At 54.0% G+C, this 14,727-nt stretch overlaps 1 protein-coding gene across 7 annotated transcripts in view; it reads left to right on the top strand.

The window, feature by feature from the left end:
- SCN5A (sodium voltage-gated channel alpha subunit 5) overlaps positions 1 to 13,992 on the top strand; it is a 104,374-nt gene extending 90,382 nt beyond the window's left edge. For all 7 annotated transcript variants that reach the window (XM_042236506.1, XM_042236504.1, XM_027958022.2 and 4 more), the window contains 5 exons: positions 2,237 to 2,290; positions 2,905 to 3,042; positions 3,691 to 3,795; positions 5,468 to 5,738; positions 10,431 to 13,992. In XM_042236506.1, coding sequence (XP_042092440.1) covers positions 2,237 to 2,290; positions 2,905 to 3,042; positions 3,691 to 3,795; positions 5,468 to 5,738; positions 10,431 to 11,671 — 1,809 coding nt within the window. In that variant the 3' untranslated portion in view covers positions 11,672 to 13,992. The remainder of the gene's footprint in view (positions 1 to 2,236; positions 2,291 to 2,904; positions 3,043 to 3,690; positions 3,796 to 5,467; positions 5,739 to 10,430) is intronic.
- The last annotated feature ends 735 nt before the right edge of the window (positions 13,993 to 14,727 follow it).

The raw sequence follows: 14,727 nt of genomic DNA, 5'->3' as shown, positions 1-14,727 counted from the left end.
TAAAAGAATATATTTACTTTCATCTCTAATGTGCAAGCTGTTCAAACACTCACGGCCCTACCAACGTTTCTATTGATTTGTGAGGACGATGGCTTCAGTGACTATAACGCATAGCATACGAGTAGCCTTGACAGCAGAAATTAACACGTAAAGCTGCAGCTTTTTCTTCTTGTCCCAGTGCAAAGCCCAGACACCGGTCTCTAGTGCTGAGCAGAGGGAAACTCGGCACATCCCCTCACACCTCCATTGTTGTTTTTGTTGTCTAGTCGCCCAGCCATGTCCGACTATTTGTGACCCCATGGACTGTAGCCCACCAGGCTCCTCTGTCCATGGGATTTCCTAGGCGAGATTACTGGAGTGGGTTGCCATTTCCTTCATCAGGGGATCTTCCTGACCCAGGGATCAAATCTTAGCCTCCTGCACAGTTTCTGCATTGGCAGGTGGGTTCTTTACTTCTGAGCCACCAGGGAAGCAAGCTCACCCATCTCCTAAATCCCAGGAGTAGCTTTCTCCAGAGTCCCTGAAATACCTCATGGGGAACAGGATTAGAGCCCAACCCAGAGAGCCTTCCCTTCTGAATGTCAACACTTGGAAGGAAAGCCCCCTGTTGTAGTCTGAGAGCTGCCTGCCATTGCAGACACAACCACACAGTGGCTAGGAAGAATTCGGTCATGGGCACCTTGTAACCTTGGGTGGTCCCCAGCAGGTCCCACCGCATCTCCAGGCCTCTCTGTGCGGGTGAGGCCCCATGGCACAGGAAGCTGAAGCAGTTGCCTTCTCTATGGCTGCTTTGCTTTCCCCATCCACCCTCCCTGACTCATAAAAACTCTCAGATGTGGGAAATCTGTGTAGACCAGCTTACACCCTGAAAAGAGGCTCAGGACACAATAGGATTATGCCAAGGACACAGATAAGATCCGCTAGGTAGACAGTCTCACCACCAAGCGTGTCCCTCAGCTCTGAATCATCCTAGCAGCCCAGACTGGGGCCGTCCATGCAACTGGCACCAGGACCCTGTCCTGTTTGGCCTCCTCTTTCCTGCCATGCCAGAACCAGCGAGTGTGGCCTCGCAAGAGCCAGTTGTTATATTTTCCGATAGTTTGTGAGCCATTATTAAAAATTAGATTTATAAACTTGTAATTAACTCAACGATATTGAAACAAAATAAAAACTTGCCGTTGCCGCTTGTTCTCAGCTTTGCTCTTGAGGCTACGCACGCCTGTTATAGTCACACCATGGAAACACTGCAGTGCTGTGCTCCTGTGCCTCTCTTCCCAGCGCTGAGTTCAGTAACGACACTTTGGCAACTTGAGGTTGGCCATGATGGGAATGTTTACACAGAGAAGTTGGCAAACACAGTCAGGGCTTTTTTCGTGTATAATTTTATGGTGTTTATTTTTGGCTGTGCTGGGCCTTCATCGCTGCCCGGGTTTTTCTCTAGTTGCAGTAAGCGGCAGCTCTCTCTAGCTGCCGTGTGTGGGCTTCCCATTGGCTTCCCTTGTTGCAGAGCACAACGTCTAGGGTTCAGGGGCTTCCGTAGCTGTGGTTCCTGGGCTCTAGAGCACAGGTTCAGTAGCTGGGGCAAACGGGCTTAGCTGCTCCTCGGCATATGGGATCTTCCTGGGTCAGGAATCGGACCCGTGTCTCCTGCATTGACAGGCGAATTCTTCACCACTGAGGCACCAAGGAAGTGCAATCAGGGCTTTTATTTTTCCTTCTGGAAAGCCATTTGTTGTTAGTCATTTGCCAACACACCACTAGCAAAAGGACCCCCTTAAGTATGAGGGAACATTAGGATTCTTGAGGGACATCCTTGGAAAGCTGTGGAGCAGAAGCCCCAAGGCTTATGACAGAGAGGACCAGGTCAGCACTGAGGGCTGCCTTAAACCAGAGCAGAGAACCCCAGTGTCCCCTCTCTGTTCCGGACACGCCTGTAGGCCTCTGTGTCACTTTAGAATCTGAAATGAATGCAGATCTGAAGGGTAGTCTCTTGGCCAACATCAGAATGCTTATTCCCCCATGAAATGACCTTCCTGGAGTGCCTGCTTGGCTGCTTCCCCTCCGCCTCAGCCCTGAACAAGAAGGCCTTTCCCCGACTGCCCAGCCACTTGGACACCGCTGAAAGGGTTAGCTTCTAGTGGGAGGTTACTTCCCGGTCCCATCTGTCCAGATAGGAGCCCAAAGTAGCTCCATAGATGCAGAATTAAATTTCCTTACTCTTGTCTCTTTCTTGCAGGCAACATTTAAAGGCTGGATGGACATCATGTATGCAGCTGTAGACTCCAGGGGGGTAGGTTGTCACGCTGGTCTCTCTCCTTGAATCAGTCAAGGTTCCAAGCACCCAAGGTTCCCAGCTGCTCAGCCACCATGGAAACAGGGTCTGCATCCCAAAAGGGCCAGGTCTCTTGTGTGAGCCCAGAGCTGAGCCTCTCTGGAATGCCCTTGGCTGCCCCCGGGACATGGTCGCATGGTCTCCCAGGGACGCCCCAGATTCTCAGATATCTTGTGAATGGTATTCACTGTCATTTAGTTGAACCAAAATCCTACCCCTGGAGGAGGGGGTGGGAGCAGCAAAGACCCAAAACAAGTTTCTCTGTGGTCCTGTGCCCGCCCCACATACATACACCAGCCACCATGTCACACTGACCGCTGAAGGCTGGGAGACACCCCCATATACTCAAACCTCCCAGTGGCCCAGGGGCAGGAGCCACGCAGGGACACAGCGCCAGCTCCGAGCCCGGCATGCCTGGCCTCCTCACCTGCCACCACCCCGCCTCCTCAACTCCATCCGCGCCCGCCCCGCACACGCACACGCACACCCCGGGTGCTGACCTTCCTCTGACACACTCGGCCAGCCCATCCCCCGTTGCTGCCTGCCTGACCTGTCTGCTTTCTCCCCTCTAGTATGAGGAGCAGCCCCAGTGGGAGTGCAACCTCTACATGTACATCTATTTTGTCATCTTCATCATCTTTGGGTCTTTCTTCACCCTGAACCTGTTCATCGGTGTCATCATTGACAACTTCAACCAGCAGAAGAAAAAGATACGTAGAGCACAGGCCCACCAGGCTGCAGGGCAGGGCTGGGTGCCAGGCCCCTGGCAGCCTCTCTGGCTCCTGGCCCCACTCCTCCTTCCTGCTGGGGACTAAGCTCCGACCGGGTTGGGGTGGGAGAGGGGTGTATCCGTGATGTGGCCTGCTTAGGCCCGTAAGTGTGTAACAAGGGGCCCCACGCCTGCCCTAGTCTGAGAGAAGAGGCCCCTGAGAGGAGCTGGGGTGAGCATTGGGACTATTCACCTGGCCCATGATCAGGGATCATGGGGGTGGGGGTGGGGAGCCACCGCACAGAGGCCTGGGTCTTCCCAGAGTTCCGTCATAGAAGGTACAATTGGGTGGCAGGCAAGCCAAGTGGGCAGAGGGAGCTTCCAGGATGGCTGAGCTGGCCAGGGGAGAGGATGGAGGTCGGGCTGCATTTGCAAGTCCCAAAGTCAGAGAGGAGCCCAAGGTGCATGGGGAAAGGGGCCTGGAGAAGCGGGTCAGGGGCGGTGGTTGAGGGGGACTCTCTGATGTAGGATAAGGCATGCTTTTCTCCCCCAGGAGAGGTAGTGAGGAGAAGGGCCACCCTGGCACCCTCACCAAGGAGGCTAGACCCCTGAGAACCCCCAGATGAGGCTGGTGCCTGTGTCTCTGCACTTAGGGGGCCAGGACATCTTCATGACAGAGGAGCAGAAGAAATACTACAATGCCATGAAGAAGCTGGGCTCCAAGAAGCCCCAGAAGCCCATCCCACGGCCCCTGGTGAGCAAGGCTCTCGATTCGGTGGGCGTGGGGAAGATCTGCCCGAAGGGGGCCCTGGGAAGCCCCCACGCCACAAGACCAGCTATCGGGGCCTCTTCACAGTCTTTTGGTGCTGCCTGGGGCCCTTGGCCTGTCCAGGGAAGGAGGGCCCTCCAATCATGCACAGGGGCCTCAGTCTCATGGAGGTACAGGAGAAGGCATGAGACAGCCTGGGAGCCCAGGGATGGTCCCCTCCCACAGGAGCTTCTGAGTGAGGCCCCTCCTCCCCTACAGCACTTCAGGCTTTCCCCAGGGAGGGCTGGGCAGCCCCGTGTGTAACCTCATCCTTGTAACTCCCTGAGCCGTAGAATCCCCAGCTGGGTGGGGCCTGGGGGGGCTTCTGGGTTCTCTGCTAGGCTGACTCCCTTGGCCAAATCAGGCCAACACATACGTGTGTGTGTGTCTGTGTGTGTCTGTGTCTGTGTGTTTGTGTGTCTGTATGTGTGTGTGCCTGTGTCTGTGTGTCTGTGTGTGTGTCTGTGTGTGTGCCTCTGTGTGTGTGTCTGTGTGTGTGTGTGTGTCTGTGTGTGTGTGTGTGTCTGTGTGTGTGTGTCTGTGTGTGTGTACTGGAGCAGGATGGGGGCAATACTTAGGTAACTCAGGTGAAAGTGTTCCTTGTGACCCTGCAGACTGTAGCCCACCAGGCTCCTCCGTCCATGGGATTCTCCAGGCAAGAATACTGGAGTGGGCTGCCATTTCCTCCTCCAGGGGATCTTCCTGACCCAGGGATCAAACCCAGGTCTCCTGCATAGCAGGCAGATTCTTTACCAGCTGAGCCACCAGGGAAGCCTAGATTATGCAGGTGATGGTACTTAAATCATTAGCTTGTAAGGGGCAGCCCCAGTTTTTGCATCCAGTTCATCCATGTCATCTGACTCTTTCCTGTTCTCCATGCTCTGGTCTAGGTTAGGAGTATGTGTGTGTTTTCAATTATTTATAATCATCTCTTTTCCCCAAAATGGGGCTCCCCTGGTGGATCAGGCAGAAGAATCTGCCTGCAATGCAGGAGACCGGGGTTCAACCCCTGGGTTGGGAATATCCCCTGGAGAAGACCATGGCAACCCACTCCAGTAGTCTTGCCTAGAGAATCCCATGGACAGAGGAGCTTGGCAGGCTACAGTTCATGAGGTCACAAAGAGTCAGACATGACTGAGTGACTTACACTCCCCAAAATAATCTGAAAATTCAAGACACACATAAATACAGTTTCAATGGAAAAAATAAATTCCACAGAAAGAATGGAGAAATTTTGTTAACCTGAGGGCTGAGACAGTTTCTAGAGCTGAACTTTAGATCTGACCTTGAGCCTTCAGACAGTGGGAACAAAAAGAAAAGCTTGATGAACAATCGGCTGAGGAAACTTGGGATAAGAGAAGTACTTTCCTGAAGTGCCATGAGAGATGGCGTCTGGGACAAGGAGCACAGGGCTGGGCCTGGAAGCCCAGGGAGCTTTCAGCAGGGAGCCAGGCTGTCCAGCACCCTGCCTTTTTCCTCTCCCTGTGATAGTCTGTGAGCATTGGACTGTCCAGAGGGTGGAGTAGGAGGGTGGGTGGTCTGGACTGAGCGGCAGCAGACTAGGCCTGCCAGCCTGCCTGTGGCCCCTGCTGAGCCCTTCCTTTGCCCTTCCTTTCAGAACAAGTACCAGGGCTTCATATTCGACGTTGTGACCAAGCAAGCCTTCGACGTCTCCATCATGTTTCTCATCTGCTTGAACATGGTGACTATGATGGTGGAGACAGACGACCAGAGCCCCGAGAAGGTCAACATCTTGGCCAAGATCAACCTGCTGTTCGTAGGCATCTTCACAGCCGAGTGTATCTTCAAGATGGTTGCCCTGCGCCACTACTACTTCACCAACAGTTGGAATATCTTCGACTTCGTGGTTGTCATCCTCTCCATCGTGGGTGGGTATGCAAGTCAGCTGGGCAGAGAAGGTCTCCCCCGGCCCCTGATCTGTGCTCCATGCCAGTACACCAGCTCCCTGCATTCTTTGCTCCCTACAGTCTTTCCTACCCCCACCCCCCACAATCACACACGCACATCTGGGAAGGCCACTCGGGCCAAGGGGCCAGCTTGGTAGAGGACCCACCACCCCCTCCTGGCCCCACCCTCCCTGAGACCCTGGAACACAGCTCTCTGTTTGGAGAACTTCAAGGGTGAGTCTAGGAAAGGGAATGGGGCCTGTGGGGGTTCCCTGCCTTCCCAAGGGAAAGCCTTCAAGCCCAAGGAAGAGTCTCCAGAGTTGGGAGGCAGGTGGCCCTCTAAAGTAGACGTTAACCCTGGAGATAGACTTTCTGGAGTTGAGAATTGCCACCTAGCCATCCTGGTGTGTGCCAGGCTTCTTCAGACATCGCTTGCCTCATGCAATTCACCATATAAAGTCAGTACCAAGGCAGGGAAATCGTTCAACTAGGGAGAAGATGAGATAGGAATCACACATAGTCTACTCAGGCTGATACAACAAAAATAGCAGACTGGGTAACTCATAAACAACAGAAATCTACTTCTCACAGATCTGGATGCTGGAAGTCCAAGAGGAAAGCACCAGCATGATCAGGTTTTCTGCTGAGGGTCCTTTTCCTGGTTCATAACCCACACCTTCTTGCTGTGTCCTCAGAAACTGGAAGGGGCTAGGGAGCTCCCTGAACCTCTTCTTTAAGGGCACTAAGCCCATTCATTCGGGCTCCACCCTCATGAAATTAAGCCCCTCCCAAGGCCCCACCTTGGGGAAGAGAAAGCAATGGCACCCCACTCCAATACTCTTGCCTGGAAAATCCCATGGATGGAGCCTGGTGGGCTGCAGTCCATGGGGTCGCTAGGAATCGGACATGACTGAGCAACTTCACTTTCACTTTTCACTTTCATGCATTGGAGAAGGACATGGCAACCCACTCCAGTGTTCTTGCCTGGAGAATCCCAGGGGCGGGGGAGCCTGGTGGGCTGCCATCTATGGGGTCGCACAGAGTCGGACACAACTGAAGTGACTTAGCAGCAAGGCCCCACCTCCCAATACCATCATCTTTGAGGGGGGGAATTTCAACATACGAATTTAGGAGGAGGCAGAAACACTGAGAACAGAGCACATGCCTATATCTGTTTGACCTCAGAGCCCAAATTCCTTCTTTAAAGAACAGTTTTATTAAGATACACTTTACATAACACAAAACCCACCCTTTCAAGTGTGCAATTCAGTACTTCTAAGTATATTCACATGCCTGTGCAACCATCATTATGCTCTAAGTCTAGAATATTTTCCTTACCCCCAAAAGAGACTCTGCACCCACTGAGCTCACCAGTTTCCCTCTCCCTACCTTCTGGCAGCTCAGCTGGTAAAGAATCCGCCTGCAATGCAGGAGACCCCAGTTCGATTCTTGTGTTGGGAAGATCCACTGGAGAAGGGATAGGCTACCCACTCTAGTATTCTTGGACTTCCCGTGTGGCTCAGCTGGTAAAAAATCTGCCCACGATGCAGGAGACCTGGGTTCAGTCCCTGGGTTGTGAAGATCCCCTGGAGAAGGGAAAGGCTGCCCACTCCAGTATTCTGGCCAGGAGAATTCCATGGACTATACAGTGCTGGACATGACTGAGCAACTTTCACAGTCACAGCCAGCCACCCCCTGGCAGCCACTAATCTAAAATTTTGAGGGACTGCCAAACTATTTTCCAAAGTGACTGCACCACGTTACAGTCCCAAATTCAGTGTAGGAGGGTTCCGGTTACTCCATATCCTCACCAACACTTGTTCCTCTCTGTATATTTTAATTATAGCCTTGCTAATTGGTATGGAGTGACATCTCATTGAGGTTTTGCTTTGCATTTCCCTGATGACCAATGATGATGAACATCTTTTCACGTGTTTATTGGGCATTTTCCTTGGTATATCTTGGTATATAACAGAAGTGTCTTGGAGGAATGTCTGTTCCAATCCGTTGCTTGATTTTTTAATTGACTTATTTGTGTTTTTGTTGAGTTGTAAGAATTCTTTATATATTCCAGAGGCCAGTCCCTTATCAGATACAAGATCTGCAGATGTTTTCTCCCATTCTCTAGGTTGTCTTTTCACTTTCTTGATTGTCACCTCTTGGAGCACAGAGGTCTTAACTTTAAGTCCAATTTATCAGTACTTTCTTTTGTCACTTGTGTTCAGAGCCCAATCTGGACCCTGCCCGCACAGACCTCTGCCATAACTGGCTTTCATCTTTCTGCCATGTATAGCCTCTTCAGTGGCACAGAGGGAAAGACAGGGGCCAAGAGAGGGGCTGCCGTGGCTAGAGTGATGCGCAGATGCTTAGAAGCTGGAAGTGGGCTCAGGAAATGCTCCAAGAGGTCTCAGGCGGGAATGAGGCTGAGACCGTGCCTGGTGGGACTAGAGAGGATCTTTTCTCTAAAGCAGGTGTCAGGAGCTGGAATGGAGCCCTGAGGGACAGTCTCAAAGATTCCAGGAAGTGTAGACTATATTCAGCAACTACTGGTCGCAGAGCTTGTGTACCAGAGAGGCAGGGTTAACAGCTCAACTTGGAGCCAGAGTGTCTGAGTCAAATCCCCACTTCTCACCGACTAGGTGGCAACTTGGATAAGTGAGCTCACCTCTCAGTTTCCTCTTCTGGAAAATGAGGATGCTAGTATCAGCTTACCTCCTCAGGTAACTGGAAGGGGTAAACGGACGTGTCAGTTGCTCAGCCCAGGGCTCTATTGACAGTGAACGCCTGACACACATTCGTGAGTGGCATTATTATTAGGTTGGTGCAAAAGTAGTTGCCGTTTTGGACCGTGAATTCTAAACCATTATAACTAGGCTCAAATACATCTTTATTCATCAACATAGGAGCCATTACAATCAACACATTTTTGCCAATGAGAAATAAGTGTTTATTCCTACAGCACCAAAATCCATGCCTTGGGATTTGACGAACTCTTGGAAAGCATTTTCTGCCTCCGGCTGGTTGTGTGTTGGTTGTTCAATGTGTGGTCGAGCACTGTCATGGAGAAGAACTGGGCCCTTTCGGTTGACCAGTGCTGGCCGTAGGTGTTGCAGTTTTCCGGGCACCTCATCGATCTGCTGAGCATGCTTCTCATATATAATGGTTTCGCAGGGATTCCGAAAGCTGTAGTGGATCAGATGGGCGGGCAGCAGACCTCCGAACAGTGACCATGACCTTCTTTGGTATAAGTTTGGCTTCGAGGAGTGCTTTGGAGTTTCTTCTTTTTCCAGACACTGAGCTGGTCATCACTGGTTGTGGTATATAACCCACATTTTATCGCATGTCACAATAGTTCGTTGTTGTTGCATACAATAAGAGAAAATGACTTCTCAAAAGGATGCTTTTTTTGATTTGCAGTCAGCTTAAGAGGTACCCACTTATCAAGCTTTTTCACCTTTCCAATTCGCTTCAAATGCTGAAAGACGGTAGAATGGTCAACGTTGAGTTTTGGCAACTTCTCCTGTAAGAGGATCAGCTACAATGATCCTCTCAACTGGTCGTTGTCAACTTCCAATAGCTGGCCACTGTGCTCCTCATCTTCAGGGCTATCATGTCCTTTGCAAAACTTCTTGAACCACCACTGCCCTGTGCATTTGTTAGCAGCTCCTGGGCCAAATGTGTTGTTGATGTTGCAAGTTATCTGTGCTGTTTTATAACCCGTTTTGAACTCAAAAAAGAAAATTGCTCAAACTTGTTTTTTGTCTAACATCATAGTCTAAAATAAATATAAAATAGCAAGTAATAAGTCATTAGCAAAAAAATAATAATAAAGCGAGAAATGCACATTAAAATGATGTAGAACCTAGCTACATTTATTTAAAATGTATTCCAATATCAAACGGCAGATTTCAACAGTACAAAAACCACCATTTCTTTTGCACCAACCTAATATATGAGAAGTCTGGAAAGTTCACTTGGGCCAATACAAGGCAAGTATATTCCATTCTTTCTTCTATAACTTACGTCTATGCTCCTTGAAACTCCAAACTCAGAGTAGTCAGTAGAGATGGAGTGGGCAGGCCTGGCAGCTAGCAGGGGTGGGAAGGTCATAGGAAGCACCTCAGAGAGGCTGACTTGTGACAGGTGAGTGTGAGGAGTGTGCCAACTGCCTGGCTGGTGCCTCTTGTATTTCAGTGTGCACACGAACCACCTGGACTTGTTAAAACACAAGGGGTCTGGGTGGGCAGCTGAGATTCTGCATTTCTGATAAATGCCCAGGAAATCCCAAGGCTGTTGGTCCTCAGACAACACTCTGAGCAGCAAGGAGCTAAAAGTTCTAGAGTTCTGGTCCAAGCTAGGCCACCAGGGATGCTGAGCGAGTCCGCTGAGGCCCCTGAGCCACAATCTGGATAATGGGCCTCGTATGTGCAGGTAGGCTCAGGAGACGAAGGGGCGGAGGGCTGAGAAGGCACTTTGCAAAGGATGCAGGAACTGTGGGTCCTCTTCTGGACCATAAATGCAGAAATGGAGGCTCAGGTGGGTGGAGGCAGGGTCCTTACAGGCCCCAGGTGACCCGGGCCTCCACTCCCAGGCTCCGTGCCCCTCCCAGCAAGGCTGGGCCGGAGGGGGGACAGTGACGCCACCGGCGGCCACAGTCTCCGTTGTTTCCCACAGGCACCGTGCTCTCAGACATCATCCAGAAGTACTTCTTCTCCCCGACGCTCTTCCGCGTCATCCGCCTGGCCCGCATCGGCCGCATCCTCAGGCTGATCCGCGGGGCCAAGGGCATCCGCACGCTGCTCTTCGCCCTCATGATGTCCCTGCCCGCCCTCTTCAACATCGGGCTGCTGCTCTTCCTCGTCATGTTCATCTACTCCATCTTCGGCATGGCCAACTTCGCCTACGTCAAGTGGGAGGCCGGCATCGACGACATGTTCAACTTCCAGACCTTCGCCAACAGCATGCTGTGCCTCTTCCAGATCACCACGTCGGCGGGCTGGGACGGGCTCCTCAGCCCCATCCTCAACACGGGGCCCCCCTACTGCGACCCCAACCTGCCCAACAGCAACGGCTCCCGGGGCAACTGCGGGAGCCCCGCGGTGGGCATCCTCTTCTTCACCACCTACATCATCATCTCCTTCCTCATCGTGGTCAACATGTACATCGCCATCATCCTGGAGAACTTCAGCGTGGCCACGGAGGAGAGCACGGAGCCCCTGAGTGAGGACGACTTCGACATGTTCTACGAGATCTGGGAGAAGTTCGACCCGGAGGCCACCCAGTTCATCGAGTATTCGGCCCTGTCCGACTTCGCCGACGCCCTGTCCGAGCCGCTGCGGATCCCCAAGCCCAACCAGATAAGCCTCATCAATATGGACCTGCCCATGGTGAGCGGGGACCGTATCCACTGCATGGACATCCTCTTTGCCTTCACCAAGAGGGTCCTGGGCGAATCTGGGGAGATGGACGCCCTGAAGATCCAGATGGAGGAGAAGTTCATGGCGGCCAACCCGTCCAAGATCTCCTACGAGCCCATCACCACCACGCTGCGGCGGAAGCACGAGGAGGTGTCGGCCACGGTCATCCAGCGGGCCTTCCGCCGGCACCTGCTGCGGCGCTCCGTCAAGCACGCGTCCTTCCTCTACCGCCAGCAGGCGGGCAGCAGCGGCCTCTCGGAGGAGGACGCCCCCGAGCAGGAGGGCCTCATCGCCTACATGATGAACGAGAACTTCTCCCGGCGCCTCGGCCCGCCCTCCAGCTCCTCCGTCTCCTCCACGTCCTTCCCGCCCTCCTACGACAGCGTCACCAGGGCCACCAGCGACAACCCCCAGGTGCGGGCGTCTGACTACAGCCCAAGCGAGGATCTCGCTGACTTCCCCCCAACCCCCGACAGGGACCGCGAGTCAGTCGTGTGAGCGCAGCCCGGGGAGGGGGGCGCCAGCGCAGAGCATCGCGGCAAACCCAAAGGCAGCCCCAGCCCAGCAGCCGCTGAGCCGTCCGACCTTTGCTTTGGGCTTCGGGAGTGAGACAGGAGCCTCGGCCCCGTGGACCGACAAGGCAGAGTCCTGTGCACCGCGCTGATGGCTGGAAGCACTTGGCCGAGCTGTCCGTTTGGGGTTACCAGTCCTGGGGGCCGGGTCTGGTCTGGCAACGCCCTGGGGCTCTGACCACCACCTCCATCCCAGCTGCTGAGACAAAATGCGAAACCAAGACTGTGTATGTTGTGAATGGGCTTTCATAAATTTATTATATTTGATATTTTTTTACTTGAGCAAAGAACTAACATTTTTTTTTCACGGGTGGATCGGCAGCGATTCACACTGCCTCTTCCTAACTCTGGACAAGAGTGTCTGGGAGCTGCTGGGGCTCTGCCGTCAATGCAAAAGTGAGATCTGGTGTGGGTCCCACGGGCCTTCACTGCCTAGGGGCAGAAAGGGGGTCCCCCGCCGCTTGGGCTGAGGTGCCAGGAGGGCTGAACCCCTTCCCCTACACACGTGTGCACACTCTCACACTCATAGAGGGCAGACACAAGCCACATGTGGCCTGGACTCCCTGAGATGAGCGAGGTGACCGGCCTTTCCCCCCGGCCCCCCACAGGTGGGATTCTTGTCAGCCAGGGCTCACTCATTGCCCCATTTCCCCCCTGTATGTTTATGCAGGCCACCCTGGAGTCAGGCCTATAAATACAAGCTTCCAGAAGAGAGTGGCCTGGCTCCCAGGGCTTGTCCTCGGCACTGACATTGCCTTTCTTCCCTGTAGAGCTTGGCCTCTGTTAGAGTATTAACATTAAGGGAAGGGCCTGAGGGAGGCACATACGTCCAGCCACCCAGCTTGTCCGTGCTGCCCAGCCTGGCTGACCCTGCCCCACAGGCCAGGAAGAGAAGGCTGAGCCCATGGGGTTGGGGTGAAAAGCCTACTCCACAGCCCCCAGCACGGTGCCCGCCAGCCCGCCTGGAGAATGGAATCTGCTGTCATCACCCAGGCTCTCTCTCCAGACCTTTCTGCCTCTGCCCGGGGCTGAGGGGGTGCCTGTGTGGACCCCAGCTCCTCTCGAGCTGCCAAAGCATGGGAGCGGGGAGGGCTGCCCGGGCCCCATACACGGAAGGGGCTGCAGGATGCTCAGCCCAGTCCCAGGGCCCTAGGAGGGGAATGGACCCCAGGTCTCCTGGGAAAGGGAGTCGAGTGACCCTGGACCAGCGCCCCCCTGCTCAGCCCAGGGTCCTGGGGACACTGCACATGGGACCTCCTGGGGCAGGGTCCAGGCTGCCCATGGGTCTTGTGAGCAGGCCTTTTCAGGGAAAAATACTTTTTTCTAGTCCAATCACTACCACCCTCCCCACCCGCCCACCCCGCCACAGGGCCTCTTCAGCTGCTGACAATCCTACTGAGCATATGCAAATCTTTCAACGCAGAGAACTGTCACCCTGAGAGGGACAGTGGTGGCTGGTGGAGGCTGCAGGCAGGGGCTCGGCTGCCCAAGTCCACTCTCCAGCAAAGCCGCCCTCCACCCGGCGGCCACCTCACAGGCCGCCTCTCGGGGCAGCCCCGGAAGCCAGAAGCTGGCTGTCCTAACCTACCTCGCCGAGCCGTCGGGGGGGCCGGCCGTGGGGAGCTGAGGGGGAACCGCCAGCGGCGAGTCAAGTATTAACATTTCTTCTTGTCACTCGAGTTCCCTTGGTGGCAGCCCCAGCCACCCGCCACCCCCAGTGCTTTCTCTTCTCCCATGTTCCCTTGAAGTCGGCGCGGGACGTGGTTTTAACTGTCCGAGCACCACTCCTCTGAGTGGAAATCTTATTTTTGTAGCTCTCTGTGCTGTGCTCTCAAGGCTTGGAGAGGTATATGCCCTCCACGACACCTGGCACCCTGCGTGGGCAGGGAGGCAGCGGGCAGGCCGGCCGGGCTACAGGCCCAGCTGACCAGAAGGAGACCAGGGTTTTGTGTGTGGGGACAGCCCGGGAGCCGGAGGCAGGTGCCGGGGCCAGCCACTGACTGCAGACCGTGTCGCCGAGGGCAGGGCCGAGCGAAGCCGACTCCTCAGCTTTTAGCGTGTCTCTCATTGCTTTTTTTCCAGGACCGCACAGTGACCAGCAGGATGGGAGAAGGAGGGGAGGGCACAGGAGGGAGGGACAAGCGCCAAGTGCCAGCTGTTGTCGGAACCACCCGAGCACTTCGCACCAAACTTCGTGCATAAACAAGATACATATTTTTAACACAAACCAATAAATGGCTTACATGACCTGGTCTGGATTCTGTCCATTTTTTTAAGTATAGTTGATTTACAAATTGATAATATTGTGTTAGTTTCTGGTATACAGAAAAATGATTCAGTTGCACACACACATATATATTTGGGCGGGGAATAGATACCTGTGAAGTTGGTGTGTGAAGAGACATGACCCCAGTGTCATCAAATCCAGCCTTTGCATTTGCCTCTCTCTGTCCCTTTCAACTTTTCTCAGTGGAGATAAACTTCCTTGGCCCCAGATGAAAACCAGGCCAGCCCTGGGGCTTTTCCACTCAAGTCTTGGTGAAACAGCAGCCTTCAGCCACCCTGTGTTGTAAATACCACCTTAGCTTCCTTCTGAGCATGTCCAGTCCCATGACAGTCAGAGATGGAGTGGCTGGACAGGCACCACGCAGGCCTCTTCAGGCTTGCGGGGCCTTCTCCCGGTGGTCTCCCAGCCCTGGGGATGCACTCTTCTGGGTGCCCCGTGACCCCTCCTCTGCCCACGGGTACCTGTGGGTCCGTTCGGCCTCTTCCTGCCAAGCCCCTGGGCTCCCCCAGTAGCCCTGCTGTGGCGGCTCACACAGGCCCTCTCCACTTGCTGCCCCTGCCCCACCCAGGCTGGCCTGCGGCCCGGCCCTGGCAGCGCCGCGCTCCACAGCCACCGCCAGAGCAGCTGGCCCACAGCCCTCCGCCCAGATCCCAGAGCTGGACTCAGATCCCTGTCACTGGTCCACCTGAGTTTTC

Source organism: Ovis aries, chromosome 19 (assembly GCF_016772045.2).
Source record: "Ovis aries strain OAR_USU_Benz2616 breed Rambouillet chromosome 19, ARS-UI_Ramb_v3.0, whole genome shotgun sequence".
Lineage (NCBI taxonomy): Eukaryota > Metazoa > Chordata > Mammalia > Artiodactyla > Bovidae > Ovis > Ovis aries.
Note: the sequence above shows the minus strand (reverse complement) of the source record. Positions and strands in the feature narration are given on the sequence as shown.